Raw genomic sequence first — 15,831 nt, 5'->3', positions numbered from 1 at the left:
AAAGTGCAACTAAATTATTTGCAACTGTGCCTTTTTTTGTAGAGGAAAGAGAAGCCATCAGGCTTTCTGTGTCTCCATGTCAAATATATCAATTACTTGCAATGGTGCCTATCTTCTCGGGCTCCTTTTTGTTCATTTTTTTTTTTATCATTAATATTTATCAGCTCAGTGTCTCGTACCTAGTCAGTTCAGTGTAATATGTCATCATTAGTGCCTAAGGTAGTCACGTCTGAGCTGCATCACCAGTAATTTGTTATTAGTATTACCATGAAAGAATTCAATTCCAATAGACATAATAATGTTTTTACTCAGCTTCTGATACATGAGCAGCAGGAAAGAATGGGGAGTGGGCAGGAAACCAGTTGGGTTGCAGATAATTTGTGTAGCACCTATAGCCAGGTGAATTATGCTATACTCATAGTCCGTAGTAAGATTCAAAGAAAAATTATTCTTTGCCAGAAGAAATTTCAATGAAGGTGTTTTTAGTAGCTCTAAACGTGTGGCCTGTAAGAGTGTTTGATAAGTCTCCTGGATAAGTCGCTCTTGCTCTTGCTCTTGAAATGTGTGACTTGTCAACATTTTTTCTTTAGGAGAGCTTTACTGAAGTGTCAGCAAGACTGTCATTTTATCTGTTCTCATACAATAGAATAAATTGCCTTCTTTTCACGAAGAGCTGCTTCTTTGTTTCATTTCTTGTAGTTTTTCCATTTCTTGTAGAAAAGTAAAACCAGATGGTGTTCACTCATAAGAAGTTTGCCTCAAAGATCTATTTTGTTTTTAATTTTAAAAAAGACATTGTGGTTTGTTTTCTAAATACACCAAAATTATTTGCATGCCATTTTATATCTCAGCCGAATAAGAGAGTAGTAGAAAAGTTTCCATGACTAATTCCAATTCTGCCAACTGTAACTCCGAGGTTCTTACTTTATTTTCTAACTGTATAAACTACTTGTTAATTTTAGCTGGAGGAGAGCAGGAATGTTCAGAAGCAAATGAAGGTTCTGCAGAAGAAACAAGCCCAGATCATCAAAGAGAAAGTTCACTTGCAGAGTGAACACAGCAAGGCCATCTTGGCAAGAAGCAAACTAGAGTCTCTTTGCAGGGAACTTCAGCGTCACAATAAGACACTAAAGGTTAGTTGATGCATTTTTCTGTTTTCAGGAGACGGCTAGGGTGAGTGTATAACCACTGTTTGAAGTGATTTTGTTTGAAGTAGATCCTTGCTTCACTTGCTGTAGTGGGACTTGGTTGTAATAATGGCAGCTTGGCGATAACTCCAGGGGACACTTGCTTCAGGTGTCAGGTAGGTTAGGTTCCTGAGCAGAGGACTTTGGTGGGTCCTCAAAGACATACTACCTTCAACATTTATTTATTCAACTTTGCCTGGGTTAATGCTGTATGTAAGGCCACTTGTAAATCTAATACTCTGCTATCCAACTGTTGGTTTCAGCATCAAGAAAGAGTTCAGTAATGTACCTTATACTTGATCACAGGGTATCTAGATGGTATTGATGTTAGTGTTCATGGCCCTCCTGTTTAGTAAGCTCAGGGTTGCCAGGAATTTTTCTGATGATTAATGTAGTTGATTACCATGACCTTCATGGTGATGAAGAAATGAAATGCTCAGCAGAAAGCAGAAAACATTGACTGGTAGTAATAGACTTGAATCAGAATGAGTTTACGAAGCAAAAACAGATTGCAGAGAACTCCTATGGATCCTAACTGGCTAGTCTGTGTAACCGTTCTCTTCCCATCTTCAGCAATTCACTTCCTAAGTACTACAGAAGAGCACTCACGCCTACGTTGGTTTTGTACACATGTAGGTGAAGGATTTACTCTTCTCTATATATACAGGAAGAGGGAACAGTTATTAAAATTTTATAATTTGTGGAAGGATAAAGAACTAGAGAGTGTAAAAGGAATCTGCCTTTTCTAATGGGAACATGTCTGCCTATAGCTAAGAATACGGAGTAGGATCTCTAATTACCTTTATCACAGCAAACTCCCAAGATCCAGGAATACAGGGCAACTCATGAAATAAATCCTGATCTGGGGTGAGGGTTTTTTTTTGTTTTTTGTTTTTTTTTCATTAGAAGACTTAAATTTAGATTGATTTTTTTTTCTTTTTTTTTTAAATTTTATTTTGTATTTTTTTAAATTTACATCCAAATTAGTTAGCATGTAGTGCAACAATGATTTCAGGAGTGCCCCTTACCCATTTAGTCCATCCCCCCTCCCACAATCCCTCCAGCAGCCCTCAGTTTGTTCTCCATATTTATGAGTCTCTTCTATTTTGTCCATCTCCCTGTTTTTATATTATCTTATATTATTTTTATATTATTTTTGTTTCCCTTCCCTTATGTTCATCTGTTTTGTCTCTGAAAGTCCTCATAAGAGTGAAGTCATATGATTTTTATCTTTCTCTGACTAATTTCACTTAGCATAATACCCTCCAGTTCCATCCATGTAGTTGCAAATGCCAAGATTTCATTCTTTTTGATTGCCATATATACATATATACACACACACATATGTATACATATATGTATGTATATATGTATATGTAAATATGTATATACATATATGTGTACATGTATACATATATATGTATGTATATGTGTATATATATGTATATATGTACATATATATATATACACACGGAATGGGAAAACTGGACAGCAACAGGCAGAAAAATGAACCTGGACCGTGTTCTTAGCATATATATATATATATATATATATATATATATATATATATATATGTATATATATATATATACACACATATATATATATGTATATATATATACACATATATGGTATATATGTATATATATATATATATACACACATATATGGTATATATGTATATATATATATACATATATATATATATAAATGTATATATGTATATATGTATATGTGTGTGTGTGTATGTGTGTGTGTGTGTGTGTGTGTGTGTGTGTGTGTGTGTATATACACACACACACCACATATACCACATCTTCTTTATCCATTCATCCATCCATGGACATTTGGGCTCTTTCCGTACTTTGGCTATTGTTGATAGTGCTGCTATGAACATGGGGGTGCATGTGTCCCTTCGAAACAGCACACCTGTATCCCGTGGATAAATGCCTAGTAGTGCAATCGCTGGGTCATAGGGTAGTTCTATTTTTAGTTTTTTGAGGAACCTCCATACTGTTTTCCAGAGTGGCTGCACCAGCTTGCATTGCCACCAACAATGCAAAAGAGATCCTCTTTCTCCGCATCCTCGCCAACATCTGTTGTTGCCTGAGTTGTTAATGTTAGCCATTCTGACAGGTGTAAGGTGGTATCTCATTGTGGCTTATCAGGTTATTTCCCTGGTGATGAGTGACGTTGAGCATTTTTCATGTGTCACTTGGCCATCCGGACGTCTTCCTTGGAGAAGTGTCTATTCATGTCTTTTGCCTGTTTCTTCACTGGATTATTTGTTTTTTGGGTGTTGAGTTTGGTAAGGTCTTTATAGATTTTGGATACTAACCCTTTATCTGATATGTCATTTGCAAATATCTTCTCCCATTCTGTTGGTTGCCTTTTAGTTTTGCTGATAGTTTCCTTCGCTGTGCAGAAGCTTTTTATTTTGATGAGGTCCCAGTAGTTCATTTTTGCTTTTGTTTCCCTTGCCTCCAGAGACGTGTTGAGTAAGAAGTTGCTGCGGGCAAGATCAAAGAGGTTTTTGCCTGCTTTCTCCTCAAGGAATTTGATGGCTTCCTGTCTTACATTGAGGCCTTTCACCCACCTTGAGCTTATTTTTGTGTATGGGGTAAGAAAGTGGTGCAGGTTCATTCTTCTGCATGTCGCTGTCCAGTTTTCCCAGCACCACTTGCTGAAGAGACTGTCTTCATTCCATTGGATATTCTTTGCTGCTTTGTCAAAGATTAGTTGGCCACAGGTTTGTGGATCCATTTCTGGGTTCTCTATTCTGTTCCATTGATCTGAGTGTCTGTTCTTGTGCCAGTACCATACTGTCTTGATGATTATAGCTTTGAAGTGTGGGATTGTGATGCCTCCTGCTTTGGTTTTCTTTTTCAAGATTGCTTTGGCTCTTTGGGGTCTTTTCTGGTTCCATACAAATTTTAAGGTTATTTGTTCCAGCTCTGTGAAGAATGCTGGTGTCACTTTGATAGGGATCGCGTTGAATATGTAGATTGCTTTGGGTAGTATCGACATTTCAACAATATTTGTTCTTCCTATCCAGGAGCATGGAATCTTTTTCCATTTCTTTGTGTCTTCTTCAATTTCTTTCATGAGCTTTCTGTAGTTTTCAGTGTATAGATTTTTCACCTCTTTGGTTCGGTATTTTATGGGTTTTTTTGTGCAACTGTAAATGGGATCGATTCCTTGATTTCTCTTTCTGTTGCTTCATTGTTGGTGTATAGGAATGCAACCGATTTCTGTGCATTGATTTTATATCCTGCAACTTCACCTAATTCATGAATCAGTTCTGGCAGTTTTCTGGTGGAATCTTTTGGCTTTTCCGTGTAGAGTGTCATGTCATCCGCGAAGGGTGAAAGTTTGCCCTCCTCCTGGCCGCTTTGGATGCCTTTTGTTTCTTTGTGTTGTCTGATTGCAGAGCCTAAGAAGAGTTCCAACACTATGTTGAATAACAGTGGCGAGAGTGGACATCCCTGTCTTTTTCCTGACCTTAGGGGGAAAGCTCTCAGTTTTTCCCCATTGAGGATGATAGTAGCATTGGGTCGTTCATATATGGCTTTTATCATCTCGAGGTATGCTCCTTCTATCCCTACTCTCTTGAGGGTTTTTATCAAGAAAGGATGCCGTATTTTGTCAAATGTTGTCTCTGCCTCTCTTGAAAGGATCATATGGTTCTTGTCCTTTCTTTTCTTGACGTGATGAATCACATTAATTGTTTTGCAGATATTGAACCAGCCCTGCGTGCCAGGTGTAAATACCACTTGGTCATGGAGGGTAATTTTTTCATGTATTGTTGGAGCCGGTTGGCTAATATCTGGGTGAGGATTCTTGCATCCATGTTCATCAGGGAAATTGGTCTGTAGTTCTCCTTTTTAGTGGGGTCTCTGTCTGGTTTTGGAATCAAGGTAATGCTGGCTTCATAGAAAGACTTTGGAAGTTTTTCTTCCATTTCTATTTTTTGGAACAGTTTCAAGAGAATAGGTGTTAACTCTCCCTTTAAATATTTGGGAGAATTCCCCTGGAAAGCCTTCTGGCCCAGGACTCTTGTTTTTTGGCAGACTTTTGATTACTAATTCGATTTCCTTACTGGCTATGGGTCTGTTCATATTTTCTATTTCTTCCTGTTTCAGTGTTGGTAGTGTAAATGTTTCTAGGAATTTGCCCAATTCTTCCAGATTACCCATTTTATTGGCATATAATTGCTCATAATATTCTCTTATTATTGTTTTTATATCTGCTGTGTTGGTTGTGATCTCTCCTCTTTCATTCTTGATTTTATTTATTTGGTCCTTTCCTTTTTCTTCTTGATCAAACTGACGAGTCGTTTATCCATTTTGTTAATTCTTTCAAAGAACCAGCTTTTGGTTTCATTGATCTGTTCTACTGGTATTTTGGTTTTGATAGCATTGATTGCTGCTCTGATCTTTATTATTTCCTGTCTTCTGATGCTTTGGGGTTTTATTTGCTGTTCTTTTTCCAGCTCCTTTAGGCGTAAGGTTAGGTTAGGTATCGGAGATCCTTCTTGCTTCCTTAGGAAGGCCTGGATTGCTGTATACTTTCCTCTTATGACCGCCTTTGCTGCGCCCGCCCCAGGGGTTTTGGGTTGTGGTGTTATCATTTTCATTGACTTCCATATACTTACATTAATTTCCTCTTTAACTGCTTGGTTAGCCCATTCATTCTTTAGTAGGTTGTTCTTCAGTCTCCAAGTATTTGTTACCTTTCCAATTGTTTTCTTGTGGTTGATTTCCAGTTTCATAGCATTGTGGTCTGAACATATGCACGGTATGATCTCGATCTTTTTGTACTTCCTTAGGGCTGATTTGTGTCCCAGTATATGGTCTATCCTGGAGAACGTTCCACGTGCACTGGCGAAGAACGTATATTTTGCTGCTTTAGGATGAAATGTTCTGAATGTATATATATATCATCCTTTCACCCACTTTGAGTTTATTTTTGTGTATGGGGTAAGAAAGTGGTCCAGGTTCATGCAGTCAAAAAGAATGAAATCTTGCCATTCGCAACTCCAGGATGGAACTGGAGGGTATTATGCTAAGTGAAATTAGAGAAGGACAAAAATCATGATTTCATTCCTATGAGGACTTTTAGAGACAAAACAAACACAAGGGAAGGGAAACAAAAATAGTATAAAAATAGGGAGGGGGACAAAAGAGAAGAGACTCATAAGTATGGAGAACAAACTGAGGGTTGCTGGAGGGATTGTGGGAGGGGGGATGGACTAAATGGATAAGGGGCACTAAGGCATCTACCCTTGAAATCATTGTTGCCCTATATGCTAACTAATTTGGATGTAAATTATAAATAAAAAAAAAATAAAATAAAAGACATACGATGCCTGAATATGAGTAATTAATCAATTAAAGCAGGATTCATTCATATGCTGCCTACAAGAGGAACACTTTAGCCTTAACGATACACATAGAATGAAAGTGAAGGAATAAAAAAAGACATTTTCAGCAAATGGCAACAACAGTAAGAAGAAAAGAAGTAGGGGTAGGTATATCTATATTTTAAAAAATAGACTTTGCACTCTCAATGGTAAAAAAAAAAACAGACAAAGAAGCTCATTATATAATAATAAAGGGGTCACTCTATCAAGAAGTTAAAACAATTGTAAATATTTATTCATCCAATGGTACCCACCCAAATATATAAAACAAACCTAACAGAGATAAAGGGAGAAGTAAACAGCAATACAGTAGTAGTTGGGGATTTTAATATCCCATTCTCAATAATGGATAGATCATCCAACAGATGGATGAACTCCATTCATGGAGTTTGAATAACACTATCAACCAAATGGACTTACTGACATATAGAGAAATTCAAGAAGACTGAAATCATGCCAAGCATCTGCTCTGACCACCATGGTGTGAAAATAGAAATCAGTAGTAAGAAGAAAATTACAAAATTCATACACACATGGAAATTAGAGAAAACTTTCCAGAAAACCAATGGATCAAGAAGAAGCTAAAGGGGAAGAAAAAAGTTTCTTGAAACAAATGAGAATTGAAACAACATACCAGAATTTATGGGATGCAGCAAAAGCAGTTTTGAGAAGAAAGCTTGTAATGATAAATGCTTACTTACCCTAAGAAGCAAGGAAGATCACAATAGCAACCAGACTCTAGGCCTCTGGGATCTAGAAAAGCCAAAAGTTAGCATATAAAGGAAAAGAATAAGTGTTAGAGCAGAAATAAGAAAATGGGGAGTAGAGAACCAATAGAAGAAATTAACCAAAGTAAGAGTTTGAAAATGGAAAAACCTTTAGGTAGGTTAACCAAGAAAAAGAGGAAAAGGACACAAAAACGAAATTACAAGTAAAAAAGAGCTATTACAAGATACCACTCAAACTCAAGGATCCTGCGAGGCAACTATGACCAAGTATAAGCCAATCTCCTGGAAAACCTAGAAGAAAGGGAGAAATGCTTAAAAACATACAGCCTACCAAGACTGGATCATAAAGAAATAAAAAATCTGAACACACCAATTATTAGTAAGGAGATCTGAGTCAGTAGGCAAAAATCTCCCAACAAAGAAAAGCCCATGAGCCGACAGCATCAAAAGGGAATTCTACCAAACAGTTAAGAATTAACACCAAGTCTGCCGAAATTCTTACAAGAAAATTAAAGAGGGGGAAACTCTTCCAAACTCATTTTGAGACTAACATTACCCTGATATTAAGGCAGACGAGGATTCTACCAAAATGGGATGTGGAGGGGGCAGTGGGAGAAGAGGAAAAAGAAAGAAATGGAAGAGAAAATTACAGGCCCATGACCCTCCTTAACATAGATGCCAAAATCCTAAAAACAAAAACAAACCAAACAAAAACTAGCAAACCAAATCCAACAGCATATTAAAAGGATCATTTATCATGATGAGGTGTTTTTTTTCCCTGAGATGCAAGAATGGTTAAACATACACAAACCCATCAGTGGAATACATCACTTTAATGGGATAAAAAGAAGGAATTATACGGCTATTTCCACATGCAGAGAAAGCATTTGACAAAATTCAGCATCCATTCAAGATAAAAATTCTTAAGAAATTAGCACAGAAGGTACATAAACCTCCATATCACAAAGGCCATATTCGACAAGTCCACAGCTGACATCATAGTCAATGAGAAAAGTTGAAAGTTTTTCCTCTAAGATTAGGTTCAAGAGAAGGGTGCCCTCTCTTACGATACCTATTCAAAATATTAATGGAAGTCCTAGCTAGAGCAATCGGGCAAGAAAAATAAAAGGTATCAGAATTAGAAGAGAAGAAGTAAAATTGTTTCTATTTGAAGATGACATGATTTTTATATAGAAAATCCTAACGACTCAAACAAAAATTGTTAGGTTTAATAAACAAATTGAGTAAAGTTGCAGGATACAAAATCAGCATTCGAAAATCTGTAGATTTCTATACACTGACAGGGACTTTTCTGAAGGAAATAAAGAAGTTATTACCGTTTACAATAGTATCATAAACAAAATATTTAGGAATAAATTTAAGGAGTTAAATTTAAGATGTCTACATTGAAAAGTAGGAGACATTGATGAAAGAAATAGAAGACACAAAGAACTTTAGGAAAAGTACCCTGTATTCATGGATTGGAAGAATTAATATTTTTAAAATGTCCATAAGAACAAAAGCCATCATTAGAGTCAAGGAAATAATCCCTATCAAAATTTCAATGGAATTGACATGGAATTCTGAATTAAGAGTTCATTGATCTCCATTTTGTTAGGGTCCGTTATTAGAGCTGTATTAGTTTCCTTTGAGAGCTCTTTGTTTTTTGTCATAGCTCCAGCTGACACCCCGGTTTCCCTGAGGCACGCCACTGACTTTGTTCTGCAAATTTTGGTTCCACCTGTCAGTTTCTCAGCTCAAGCGCCACTGGGCCACACAGCTTCCAGGAGTTGTCAGAAGCCCTGAAGTTCAGATGGGGCTACAAGCCACTTTCCACAGAAGGTGGGGTGGTGTTTCAGCACCTTTCCTGCACAGGGCCAGCCAGGTTTTCTGGCCAGCAAACCTCCTCATTTAAGGATGCAAGTCACACAGACCTCCAGTCTGGTGAGTTCCTGGATCATAGTGCACCTCCAACTTGATTCTGCAGATGAGTGAAACCCCTGGTTGGGAATATTACATGGACACTGCAGGTATGAACTCAGTCTGTCAAGATCCCTGTGCTGGTTGTTGGGGGTTCCTTCCTATTATCTATCACAGTCAGATTTCTAGTGGCTGCACTCTGCAGTCTCCATGGTGTGATGTCATAGTGGCAGCTCCCACAGAATGACCCACAGTGCGGGCAGCGGGGAGAAGGATGGGGCTGGTTGCCCAACCTGGGTTCTTTCTCCTCACTGGAGGAACCATATGCTCACAAAGACCTCAATTTGTGGTGCTTCACTGGCCTAGTAGAGGGACAATGAGGTCATCAGGTAGCCATTCCTCTGACCCTTCTAGCACAGTCTGTCACGGTCTCTGGCTGCAGAGTGGTGCTTAAGCCTCGCCTGCATATTCTAGGATGCCTGCATATTCTAGGATTCTCTCAGTGGTGTCTTGTCCATGTCTTGTTCTTCTTGCGAAGGGGAACAAAACAGAATGACCTATGTTGCAGTCTTGAGATGTCACTCACTTCCTGTTTAATTTCTTGGGAAGCACCCAAATTCTTTTCCACAGCATTTGCACCATTTCACATTCCCCTAAGCAATTTACAGGAGTTCAAGTTCTCCACATTCTCGCCTTATTTTGCTTAGTGTTTATTAGTGTTATCATGGCCCTAGTGGGTTTGAAGTGGTATCTCCTGATCTTGACTTGCATTTTGCTAAAGATGACCCAGGTTGAGCTTCACTGCATATGCTTAACTAACTGTTACACGGGGGTTTGGGGGAAAGTTATGAATCCAAGTCCTTCTACTGAATTTGTCTTTTTATTGTTGAGTTGTAAGAGTTCTTTGTATCTTCTCAATAGTATACCTTTGTCAGATACATGATTTAGAAATATTTTCTCCTGTTTTATAGATTACCTTTCCACTTACTAGATAATGTTCTTTGACAAAAAAGTTTTCAAATTTGGTTGTTTCAGTACAGGGCCAGACTCCTGGCATTTTCCACAAAGTTATTCTTGACTTTTATCTTTTAATTTGTGCCTAAGGTACTCAAATACTAGCTTTCTTCCAACTTGTTAAGCTAGAAAACACTCACTCACTTGCTTATATAGGATTCGGTAAACTGTGCTTTTTCTTATCAACAACTAATTCATTAAAAGGACACACAAAAAAAGTTCTATATACAAGTGTGCCTTCGTAAGATCTAAGATCTGAGATATTCACAATTCTTGCAGTTTTTTAAAGTCCTGCCAGAAGTTACACCTACTAGACATCATCCAGAATCACCTACTTTACTGTGTAGGATGGGGGTGGTGGTGGGTGGTGCTTACAGTGCTCTGGTGGAATAAATTTGTGTTACCAACATCAAAAGGTATCTCCTCCATCCCATACTCATTTAATTGTACAATAATTAGCTGTGTTTTAAAACCTGAGAAGTCAGCTATTTACAATTATCTCCGAGCTTGAATGTTACCAGACCAGAGAAGTCACATTCAGTGTAAAGGATATACAGAGGCTGTTAAATTAATCATCACATATTTATTCAACTTTACAGCATAGACAAAATAAGACTCACATTAGTGAAAAATTTCTACAAAATGACTGTGAAAAGCAAAATATGACTTCTTCATCAATTTTGTATTTTCGTGAAACATATTAGCTATGAAAATAAAGCAGTTTACTTAGCACTGCGTCCTTTTTTGGGCTATGTTCAGTTATAGTTTGAAAGAGGTAGATATTTTTGTAACACCTGAGAAATGAGCTGTGATAACCCGGTATGATAAGACAGTTTATACATAATTTAAACGTATTGGTCTTAGGGCCACAAAATGTATTCATACACATATGAAGATGAAATGGTCTGTGTGGAGCCATGTTTTTTTCTACACCGTGGATTCCAATGATGCTACTGATTTTACAACTCCAGAAGGTTCCACAAAATGGTGCAACAAGTATATTTTAACTGATTGCAACATTTAAGCTTTTCCTGGATCAGCTGCAGGGTATTTTAACAGGGTTGACAAAGGGTCAGACAGTAAATACATAAGAATTGCTCAACATAATAGCTATAGTATGAAAGCAGCCCTAGTCAAGATAGAGATGGTCTGACGGCTCCTGTTCCAGAATACAGTAGGTAGTACACACTACAGAGCCATTTGGAAGGGAGTCCTTCCCATAAGGTTCTTTTTTCCCTTGTTAACCACAGGAAAAGTTCTGAAACGAAAGCAAATGCTTCCCAGATTCCAGAGGCTTTCCATGTCTTATGTCATTTCACACAATGATATCTAATATATACCTATTAGATCCAAAACAGCAGAGCAAATGCTCTGAACCACATTGCTTTCAGCCCAAGATTTGCCTTCCCCACAAAGTAAGTATCACAAAGAAATGTGGGGCCACCAAACTACCTTAATAAGATGTTAAGAACTTACATGCTGTACTGTTCTGGTGAAATATGATCACTAGAATTAATTTTAAGGTGAATTGTAGTTCTGACACATAATCTTTATCCCCCCCCCCCCCCCCCCCCGCAAAGTGGTGGGTCCAACAGTTCCATTTAGTAGCTGATGGAGACACTTTTAAAAAACTGTTGAACGGTGAAGTGTGGACTTGCTACTTTTGGCAGACTAACTAAGGATGTCAAATTTCATGTAAATTTATTTTGCTTAACTCTCTGGTCCCTTGATTATCATGGTCAGTAGTGAAAGTTTGCAAATACTTCACACTGCAGGCTGTTTTACCTATCAGGTAATCTTCAATTTTCAACCAATTTAAGGTCATAGATGTGACAGGAACATATAAATAAAAGTAACTTTCAAACACTGAAATAACAAAGGAAAGTAACAAACAAAATTACAAAGCCCAGAAATTTTGCCATTGTAAATGCAGAGATCTAGATAATTTTTTTTTCTTTAAACACATGTGTTCTAAGCTGAAACCAAAGCAGTAGAACCATTTTTAGTGACTTAAGCATTAAACCTATTTGTCCAATGACTTGTGTGTACATGCTATTTTGTTTACAAGTGACAACCGCATAATCATATTCTGCCACAACCTTGAGAAAGTCAAGACAAGACTTAACAGTCATCTTCATTTGCAAGTGATAAAAAATATTACCAAAAAATCGAACCTATGTCAAATATGCTACACTTGTTTCCTATCCCACACTTGAGCTTTATTTTCCACTTGGCATTTGAATGAGCTACTAGACAAAACTAATCATCTTTATATTTTCTCTTTTTTATATTAGTGGAATAGAGAGTTTAAATTAGTTTTAGGTTTCACATAGGGAAACCACCATTGAAACAACGCTCAATTTAATTATGATAATAACACAAGGGGCAGGGATAAGGCAAATGAACACAGTGAAAGGATGAGACATGTATTCCAATAAAAGGTTAGTAAGGCAGGTATGTAATACAGCTGTGGAAACTGTACACATTAAAGCAATGCAAAACAACTAAGCAGCCTCCTGTGCCACACAGTCCAATAGTTCTTTAAAAATACATATATAATAGAAAAAGAAAATTTTCATCACAAAACTAATAGTAACGACTACAGAAAACTGATACACAAAATATCACTCAGTACAGTGGTCACACTTCATCTGATTCAACTGAATCAGTGCCTGGAAGAGATCATGTAGAAAGGGTCTTTGGAGTTGTGTTTTGTTTCATTTGCTCCCTGAAGCTTAGCCTCCAGGTACACTCCTGGAGCTCTTCTAGAAGTCTTCAGCTCCTTCTGAGAAACAACACCAGTGCAGGACTGTGTCACAGGTGTGGCTAAATCTACATCCACTGCATTTACAGAGACCTGCTCTTTGAGGGCTTCCACCTTCTCACTGAGCTCATTTCTTTCCATTTGAAGAGCTCTACACAGCTTCTCTAACCGTTCCAGTTTTATTTGAAAGGCCTTGTACTCTTTATCATGCACAGCTTTCTGGGGAGTTGGGGGGGGTGGGGTGGAGAGGAGAGAATTCATGTAACCACTCTACATATAAATACAGAGTACATTATTGTCTACAAAAGAAAAAAAAAGAAATCTGTGCCACACTGTCAACTACCTTTTACCATCTGCTGAAAATACAATTATTCTGGAACAATGCAAAAAATTAAATACTCTTTTGTCATGTTTCTTTAAAGTAACCAAAATGCACATCTTGATTTTCAGTTAATTTTATGTTGACTTAATAAAGAATAAATAAAATTAATTATTTTAATTTAAAATGCTAGAAATAAGAGTACAGTCTTCTTTCTTCAATTTTTCTTCCTTTCCACCATTTTGAAACCCTAATACTTTCTTTCATGAAATGTTATAACTAGTCCCATGAAGTTTATGAACCTGAGAAATTTAGTAATTGCAAATGGAATACACTTACTTCAGCTTTCTTTGCAGCAAACCTTACAAAAAGTAGTTTGCTGCCTTTCGGAGATGAGCAAGTCAAGGTAGAAAGCAACTGAGTTAAAAGTTTGTGCTCTCTCCATGGGAAATCTGAATAAAGGTGTCTTCCCTGCAAAACTGTGACTCTCAAGTTGTGCCTTCTGAACCAACAGGAGAACTTCCTGGACACATTTAGAAAGGCAAAACTTCAGGCCACACCTCTGATGTAATGAATCAAAAGCTCTGATGGGGAACAGTATCCTGTTTAACAAGCCTTAGTCTGTATAAGCTAAGTTTGCTATAGTGGACAGCAAAATCTACTTCAATTTATAGGTGTCCACATCACAACTCAGAGCTAATTAATTGGGAAAGAAGTTTGATACCTCACCTAAGAGAACCTAACTTACCACAGGAAAGAGACCACGTAAGTAAACCTGTAGTTACTCAGCAAACCGGAAGTTCCAGCCTGCCCTAGTACTGAAATCAATGAGCATTCACTATGCATTCACGTAAAACCTTCTCACCTCTTCGGCCATTTGCAGAAGTACTTTATTATTATTTTCCCATTTTGTACGCCACATTATCATTTCTTTTTCCAGCTTTTTAATTTTCTTTGTCATCTGTGAATCAACACAATGGCAAAGTTAAATTCTAATTTGCATTCCTTGACCCACCCCTCAAATATTGTATAATGTTCCTCCCTTCCCTCATCAGTGCACTATCCTCAACTAGATGCTAGCTGTGTATGTCTTGCTAAAAGCAGTTATGCCTGTCTATTGTGAGCAGAGCTAACAGAAGCCCTTATCGTGGTGGCAGCAGCAAGAACCAAAGTAGAAGGAGTTTCCATAATTTGGCTATTATTGATATTACTGCTATAAATATAAATGTGCATGTGCCCTTTTAAATAGTATTTTTGTATTCTTTGGGTAAATACCTAGTAGTACAAATTGCTAGATTGTGGGATTCAGCTTTTAACTTTTTGAGAAATCTCATACTGTTTTCCAGTTTGCACCAGTTTGCATTCCCACCAACAGTGCAGGAGGGTTCATTCCCCTTTCTTCATATCCCTGCTAAACACCTGTTGTCTCCTGATTTATTAATTTTAGCCATTCCGACAAGTGTGAAATGATTTCTCATTATAGTTTTGATTTGTATTTGTATTTCCATGATGATGAGTGATGTTGAGCATCTTTTCATATGTCTGTTAACCGTCTTTTTATCTTCTTTAGAAAAATGTCTGTTCCTATCTTCTGCACATTTTTAATTGGATATTTTACTTTTTGTGTGTTGAGTTTTATAAGTTCTAGATTTTCTATTTTATTTTCTCCATTCCAATCCTTACTATTTCCTTCTATTTTCTGATTTGGGGTTTCGTTTACTTATTTTTTTTTTCAACGTTTTTTATTTATTTTTGGGACAGAGAGAGACAGAGCATGAACGGGGGAGGGGCAGAGAGAGAGGGAGACACAGAATCGGAAACAGGCTCCAGGCTCCGAGCCATCAGCCCAGAGCCTGACGCGGGGCTCGAACTCACGGACTGCGAGATCATGACCTGGCCGAAGTCGGACGCTTAACTGACTGTGCCACCCAGGCGCCCCTCGTTTACTTTTATCTTTTATTTCTCTAAGTTGTAAAGCTACGCTATCCTTGTGAATATTCCATGTGCACTTGGGAAGAATGTGTATCCTGCTGTTGTGAAAAGAAATCACTGTATATATGTTAGATCTAGTTGGTTTATAGTGTTAAAATTCTTTATTTCCATATTGATATCTGTTTAAATTTTCCATACATTAAAGTGAGATTTAAAATCTCCAGCTATTTTTTGTAGAACTGTCCATTTCCTCCTTCAATTTGCTCAAAATGTATTTCATGTTGTTTAGTGCGTATATGTTTATAACAGTTATATCTTATTGAATTAACAGTTTTATCTAAATATAATTTATTTTGTATCTTGTAATAGTTTTGTTGCTTTTATTGTTTAAAATCTGTTTTGTGTTGTATTACCATAGTAACCCAGCTCTCCTTGATGTGGTATTGAATAGAATGTATTTTATATCCTTGATTTTCAACCTATTTGTGTTTTTAAATTTAAAAAATCTCTTATAACCAGGATATAGTTGGGCTGTGATTTGTTTT

General features: G+C 37.2%; 1 protein-coding gene and 1 pseudogene across 2 annotated transcripts in view; one reads left to right on the top strand and one right to left on the bottom strand.

The window, feature by feature from the left end:
- The window catches only part of LOC122212653 (gamma-taxilin-like), a 38,222-nt gene extending 27,377 nt beyond the window's left edge, over positions 1–10,845 (top strand). The window contains exons 3-4 of one of the 2 annotated variants that reach the window (XM_042926593.1): positions 963–1,133; positions 9,086–10,845. In XM_042926593.1, the coding sequence (XP_042782527.1) occupies positions 963–1,133; positions 9,086–9,316 (402 nt within the window). In that variant the 3' untranslated portion in view covers positions 9,317–10,845. Of the gene's footprint in view, positions 1–962; positions 1,134–9,012 lie in introns of both variants that reach the window. The other variant, XM_042926594.1, reaches the window with a different exon arrangement.
- On the bottom strand, positions 10,840–14,511 carry LOC122212657 (annotated as a pseudogene).
- Between the last annotated feature and the right edge of the window lie 1,320 nt (positions 14,512–15,831).

This window comes from Panthera leo, chromosome Y, assembly GCF_018350215.1.
Source record: "Panthera leo isolate Ple1 chromosome Y, P.leo_Ple1_pat1.1, whole genome shotgun sequence".
NCBI classification, from domain to species: Eukaryota; Metazoa; Chordata; class Mammalia; order Carnivora; family Felidae; genus Panthera; species Panthera leo.
The sequence above is the reverse complement of the archived record's forward strand: the minus strand, read 5'-3'. Positions and strand labels throughout refer to the sequence as shown.